This window comes from Narcine bancroftii, chromosome 6, assembly GCF_036971445.1.
Source record: "Narcine bancroftii isolate sNarBan1 chromosome 6, sNarBan1.hap1, whole genome shotgun sequence".
NCBI lineage: Eukaryota > Metazoa > Chordata > Chondrichthyes > Torpediniformes > Narcinidae > Narcine > Narcine bancroftii.
Genome location: NC_091474.1, coordinates 192,211,434 through 192,218,840, shown reverse-complemented (window position 1 = coordinate 192,218,840; position 7,407 = coordinate 192,211,434). Strand labels below are relative to the sequence as shown.

The 7,407-nt window shown below is 42.3% G+C and overlaps 1 protein-coding gene across 2 annotated transcripts in view; it reads left to right on the top strand.

Annotated features, from left to right (window-relative positions):
- The first annotated feature begins 5,095 nt into the window (after positions 1–5,095).
- epha7 (eph receptor A7) overlaps positions 5,096–7,407 on the top strand; it is a 292,093-nt gene continuing 289,781 nt past the window's right edge. Inside the window, exon 1 of one of the 2 annotated variants that reach the window (XM_069887093.1) lies at positions 5,096–5,180. In XM_069887093.1, the coding sequence (XP_069743194.1) occupies positions 5,096–5,180 (85 nt within the window). The remainder of the gene's footprint in view (positions 5,181–7,407) is intronic. The other variant, XM_069887094.1, reaches the window with a different exon arrangement.

The following is a 7,407-nucleotide window of genomic DNA, read 5'->3' as shown; positions in this document are numbered from 1 at the left end:
TGACGATTTATCACAGGGGGACAAACACCTTATTCATTAGTGATCAGACTGTCAACTATTGAAAATCATATTTAAAAAAAGTTTATCAAATAACAGAAAAGCAAAGGCGGCATTTAAAACAATACAAATTAGTGTAAACTATTTCTTGGTTTTCAAATACATGCATCTCCGGTAACATTAAGTCATTAGTATACATATCTATGAATTACTGTTTATAATGCTGTTATATGAAGCCTGAATCCGTCAACATAACTTTCAAACTAATTTAAAGTTGGACTAAGAAGAAACATTGTGAACATATTAAACATTGATAAACTAGCGTTATAAACCAAATTTTTTTGTGTGTCATGGATAGTTTTTGCATGAATTTGGAAGGTATAGAATTCATATATACAAGGCCAATGGAGCCGGAAAGAGATGCAATGGTTAAATACTGCATATGATGCAGAGAGTGGGCTGGGATTTAGAAGGATTAACCATTGCTGTCGAGACAGCCATCAGCCATTCATTATGTAGTTATACAGTAATATCAAACATTACACTGATGTAATAAAACTTATTGATATTGTTTATTTGTAAAAATCAAACTATTTTGTTTATGTTGGAAGAGTTGCACTAAATATCATACCAGACAAAGTAGATGCAAAATATACATGAAGAATGCTTCAGTTAAAAAATGCAGCACATGGTTTAAACTAAAGGTTTTGAAGCAATCAATCAAATATTAATATTCAGTTTCCAGTTAGCAAGATCTTTAAATGAGGCATTTCAATATGTAAATTACTGATGATTGTCAACCTGATCTATGGAACACTTCCCTTTGCTCCATTGCTTTATTGTCTGCTTGTTCATGCTGTGTCCTGTTGCCCTATAATGACAGATATCAGATTAGTTGTGCACATAGTGAATGCTCTAATTTTATGTAAACTCTTTAGTTACATTACCACATCAATCAATTCTGAAACTCAAATTGTTGATTAATATTTTGATGTATAGTCATATCAGACAAAACCCCTGCATACAAATTCCTTGCTGCCCTCTTATTCTGCAGTTCTTAGAAATTTCATTATAAAATTCTCCATATAGTAAGTTTCTCTTCATTGCAATTCTCCTTGTAGTTGATACACTGTGAATTTTAACTTAATTCAGAAAATACTTTGAAGATTTGAAACTTTGGGCAACGAAGTTGGTTATTTAGAGCACACACTGTCAGGAAAATTAAATGACACATTGTAAATGCACATGTTAAAGCCTTTGTTTGATTATTTCATCTACAATTGAAAAGCAAACAAATGATTTCAAGAATTACTTCAGCAGCTATATTTTAAAGAAACTGTGGAGAATTGAGTAAGTGCTGTGTGAAATGCAAGAAGTGATGTTTTTTGGTTTAAAATTACAGAACCATTGGGAAAAAAAGCACAGAAAGAGGCACATTTTAGCTCAGTGTAATCATGCCAGTTCTTTGAAAGTGTTAACAATTAGTTTCACTTCCCTGACTTGTCCTCAGAGCACTGAAACATTTTCCCATTCAAGTATTTAACACCATTTTGAAAGTTACTATTGAATTTTCTTCCAGTCCATACATTTCAATTCACAATGGACTGATGTTTAAACAATGCCATCTCACTTATAGCTCATTGTCTAGTTACCTTACAGTCCCGATGTCTGACTCCTGAATACACTGTCAAAGGAATTCATTTCTCCTTACTATTCAATCAAAACCTTTCATAACTTTGAACACCTCGATCAAATTTGCACTTAATCTTCACTGTTGCAAGGAGAACCACAGTTTCCCTTGCTCCTTCATGGGTATGAACTTATCTATTTTCAGTACCATTTTATAAAATCTTCTTCTCACCCCTATGATGCCTTGAAATTTGTGCTGAAGGATGTTCCAAAGAAATGGAGCAAATTTGCCAGACGAGACCCTAAAATGATTTGTAAAGGATAATTTAAACATTCTGATGTTCGTTGGCTTTGATTATAAAATCATTAGTTCCATATGCTTTTAGAACGGCTTTCTTAGTTTGTCTTGCCACATTTGAGATCCATGTGTAATAGACTCCCTGATTTGTCTGTTCCTAAACTCCCATTAAATTATGAATTTATATTGTCTCATTCATTCCAACAAGATGTGTAACTTCATTTTTGTTTGTTATTATTGCATTTGCCATGTGTCTGGCCATTTGGCTGTGCCTCATGACTTCTGTTATACCAAACAATAATGAAACCTAGGGGGCCACTGCACTACACTTCCAATCTGTAACACTCTATGGTGCTTTGTTTCAATTTTTGTAATGATGTTGGAGGAACAGTTGAGATTGAATACTGAAATTACCGTATTCCCCATGTGTGGGATATTCCAAGTCTGGGATATAAACCATAATGACTGGGGGTCTTATTATCCACAAACCCACCCATCCTCCAAATGGAAAAAAAAAATCACCATTTATCTCTATTCTATTTTCTATTTCTTACTAAACTGAGCAATGTTGCTGGAATTGTCCCTTTAATACAATTATTTTCACTTTTCTTAACAAATCTACTAAATCTATAGTTATCAACCCTATATTTTTTTTAAATCCCAACTATAGGCAAACATGAATTACTGTTCATAAGTTTATGTTTAAACTGTTTGGTAATTCCAAGGGACAGTTCATTTTGTTTTGAATTATTTTCTCTAAAGGTTTCCGCTGCATAAACATTAAGTTCCCTGCCTGTAGTTACTGGGTTTATTATTCTCCCCATTTCTTAATAGGATTTAACATTTGTAAGCCTATATTTCTTATGCAGTATTCCTATTAGGAGGATAGAAAAATTAAAACAAGTCTTAACTCATTCAGCTGCATGGGACTGGGTGATACTTTTATTTTAGTACATGTTCCATCTCCTATGCAATTTTCTTATGCCTTTTCTACCCCCCTTCATTGGCAGTGTCTTAGAGTGATTACAGTACTAATTTGGTGTTCTCTTCATCGGCACCATCCTTCCTTTGCTGGCTCTTTAACTACTCTGCTACCCAACCCACTCTGCTCTTTATTTCTCTTTTGCTCTGTACACATTTCTGTGGTGTAGGAAGAATCATAATCCTCTTTATTTTATAGAATGTCAGTCTTCTATATAGTTATATAAAGAACTCTAGCTTGGGATGTCCTCCATTCCTTTTTACTTGCAACATTTCCAACCATCATCCACACAACCTCTTTGATGAATTTATCTGCCAATCTTTGATCTAACCAATCTTGTCAGAATGCTATGTTAATCTTAACCAGTTTTGATTTGGGGCAATTCAACTAATTTCAGCAATCCAAAATGTTGGAAAGAAACAAGTGGGAGAGTGTTCATGCTCCCAATTACTGGATACCACTGTTCAAACACTGGTTTGTATTTCATGGACTTCAGCACGAAAAAAAAATACTGCAACACAATATCTGAGGCTGAGCAATTCATCAGCGTGTGCTGTCTAGTTTTGAGCATGAATAATTGTTACTTTGATGAGATTTACTAACATGTGTAGAATCAAATCCCACTGTGGGTGCTTCCATCATTGGTACAATTCTTGGGGGTAATTTAGAGTAAATTGAAAGGAAAAGAAAAGCCACTGCAAGATTCAATCAAATTCATATCATTGGTTTTAAAATTAAGTCTGGAGATTAAGTGAAATAAAATTGTATAAAAGAAGCGTACTATGTTATTTATACATTGTGCCAATTATATTACTTAATAGAAAACAACGAGAAAAATTGTTCATTTACAAATTCTCCACAATTGTTTCTATATCGTCTCTTTTGGATTTTTAGAGATCACACGGCAGGGGCTGCACTGCCCTCTACTTTAGTCACCTGTGCGACTAAATCTTTCAGTTGCACGAAGGTGAAGAGACAATCTGTCCCTAACCCAAAATGGAATTAAATAAAGAGAATTTTAAAAAAAACTTTTTTTTTCGATACGACACGTTGAATCTTAAAGGCGAATTCACCAAAGCTCTGCCTAAAGTTGACAAACGAATTATTTATCTGCAGTTGTTATTTTGCAAAGTCATCAAGCAAAGCAGAGATAACGCAAAATAAAGCAAGAAATATCTGTGGTTTGAAACAATAAGCTCATGATCAGGAAGTTTGGAAACAGAGCCCTCGAGTTCACATGCCCATGATCCCAATTCCTAAAAAAAAGCCAAATAAAACGAGATGCTGGAACTGAAAAGCAAGTGTGCGGAACTTCGGGTTGTTGTCTCGTGACCTTTGTCCCGGGATGCGTCGGATCTGGATATTGGGGAAGGCTTGGGCACCGAAGTTTATTGCCTGGGCGAGCAAGTCGATGGAGGGAAGGGGTGGGGAGGGGTAATCGAGGAACTGGAGAATCACACGACTTCTTGCTTTCACGGAATGGAGAGAACAAAAAAACAAACAAATCCAGTCTAAACCTCCCCTTCCTACTGCAACGAGTGGCACCATTTCACCAGTTCTTCTTATGTCTCACCGGACAGCGTCTCCCCCATCAATGTAACTGTTTAATATCGTTCTACTCCACTTCCTTCGACTCACTGCCAGGACCTGCTTTACCTCCTTCGCTGTTTCAGTTCTTTGTGCACAACCTCTGGATTCACTTTCAAAAATACATCTTGCCAACTCTATGAATCTCTCTCTGTCCCGGTTCTCATCCGGAGTGGAGAATATGGCTGAGACCAACCCTTTCTGGAGACTCAATTGAATGACCCCCGCATTGCCTGAGATGTCTCTCACGTCAGTTCTTTCTCGCGACCACGCGTGTTACTGTATCGAGTTCGTTTTAGTACAAGCCCCGCCCTTCCCGCCCTCCCATTGGTGGCATTCCTCCTCCTGGTGGGCCAGTCCTGCCCTTGAGTCCTGGACGTGAATGGGCGACGAGCCTGTCACTCAGCAGCGGAGGAGTGGGATTGACGTGATGGCTGCCCGGATCCCCGCCCTCCCTGAGCACCGGGCGTTATTTGAGTGTGTGGAAGAAGCCTTGCTGGCAGAACCTGGGACTTGAAGCCTTGAGACGCGGCGAGTTCGCTGCAAGAGCTGCGGTAAAAATCTAAACGAAAAGCCCCCCCCCCCCCAAACCCGTCTACACCATGGGCTCCAAGCTCAGCCACGCGTTTTGGATTATCTGCTGCTTCTCTCTACTCAGCACCATTCTGACGCAAGCTGCAAGAGAAGGTAAGACACAGAAAAGTCTTCCTCTAAGATGCTGCCACTTTAAACGGGACGTGTGAGAAGCTTGTCCCCCATCGAAGTCCGGACCTCCGTCCCCTTCCCGGGGAAGACCTCCACCGGGGTGCAGCTCACTGCACGCACCGAGTTGGGCGCGCACTGCACACTTTCGGTCGACACGGACAGGGGGTGGCACGAATCTGGGAAATGGCAAAGGGAGCCGAAACGCGTCGGAATAGACTCCCCTTCATGTTGCTGTGCAGAACGGTCGAGTGGTTCGGGCTCTTTGGACACCGGCCGGCCAGATGATGGCTTCGCGTTTAATCTTCTGCTGCTTGAGACCGTGCGTGGTCTGGGAATCTCGACTCGACCGACACGCCACCTTGCCAGCACTTTCAGAGGGCAGACACGGTCGCTCTGCCGCTCGTAAACGGGCATCCCCGGGCTGCCCGGCGACGTTGCAATTGCATTCGGGAAATGTGGGCATTTTTAACGCGGATGTTTGCATCTCCCGGTGAAACGTGACCCCTAACAGTTGCTACAAACTGGCTGCTGGCGGCAGAGTTTCCCAACGCTGGGAACGCCGCTGAAAAGTCCCCCCCTTTCCTATTGCCCCCCGCGCCCCATGTTGAGGAGCTGGGATATATTCGCCCGCCCCTGCTGGTTCGAGGAATCGGCCGCGCAGTCCACGGGGCCGTCCCGTGTAACGCGAGCAAGTTAGTTTTCGCACTGTTGGGGGGGTTGGCGAAGGTGAATCTGACACATTGGGACATGATCGGACCGTCTTGCTGCGGGAAAGAGTGCGCGGAGTCCCCTCTCGCAGGGGGTTTCTCGCCCCCTCTCGTTCCGATTGCAGGTGTCGCAGTGGTCCAGTAACGGAATGCTCAGTGGCAGATATCGCACATGGGCAGTCTTTTAAACGGATAATAAACTTGCGAGAAGTTCATGTCTGCACTCGAGTGCCCACGACCAGATAATAACGCCGTGCAGACTGTGGCTCGGCACCGCTGCTTGTGTCACATTGAAAAAGTTGCGTGAAACACCAAGCACCGCACACGAATTGGATTCCGCGCTGGGGGGGGGGGGGGGGGGGTGGACTGGTTGCAAGGACTCGCAGCCAAATCCATCATTGAGATGAAATGCTCTCGGCAGGAATGATGTGCACCCAGATCGTCCGAGTCGAAATAAACGTATGACATGCATGTGATTCCATTTCTGAGGTTTAAAACCAGCAGTCATTGCATGAACGGAGTGTATCTTCAAGCAGCGTTCGTCTGTGGGTCTGTGCGACTTACCTGTCGCTTGGAGGCGGGCTGGTCGCTCATTCCTGCACCTGGAAAGAGGAGCAGTGCCGCCTGCTAGCCCACCTTCGCGCCTCAGCCGCCCGTCTTTAACTTCCCGACCAGGGAGCGATGTTCGAACATTTTGCTGAGAACCAGATGCAAAGTGTCGCTGGGTAGTTTGCAAGGCCTTTTTCATCCGCTCCGAACTGAATGCACCAATCAGGCAAAAGAGATCGCATTAAAAGCTCAGTTACCGCCATATAGTTGGAGCGGGCCAGACAAAGCTATTACCCAGAATTAACCCTGGTTTACATTTTAACGCAGTTACTAGCGATGCAGGAATGACGCTGAACTTGCCTTGAAAAATAAAAGGTCAACCCCGACTACTGATGTCTTGGATTTTTTAAATAAAAAAAACTCTTCTTCCAAATTCAAATATTTGACTGGTTTTAATGGACGTCAAACTTAACGATTGTCAGTGACATAAGTAAACAAAAGAATGTCCTGGCCCATTCAGAGACTGTTTGAAACTCTGGCGCCTTAAGAGTGTGTAGAAGAAATTTCAGCGGAGAATGTCTGTGTTGGACTCTGCTCCACTGGCAGACGCTAGTAACCGGATTCGACTTCAGTGAACCCCGGGTCCAACTGCTTGCCTTAAACCTTTCTTCCCAGAAGACGAGTTGACAGTGAATTCTCGTCAATGTTAAGTGACCGAAGTGGAGTGAGCGAGAGAGAAGTCGTGGCCGAAACCAAGGGGGCTTTGACATCTTCCATTTGCTCCAGGCACATCCCAGCGGCTAATAACCTCTCAAGCCGTACTGATAAATTCCCCCCTTCGACCCGATCAGACCAGGGGTCGCCACAGGAACGAATAGTTTGCAATTCAGTGAAGAAAAGCGCCCGGTGCATTTGAAATGTTGCATTTTTAATCGAGAGCTGAGTGGGAACAG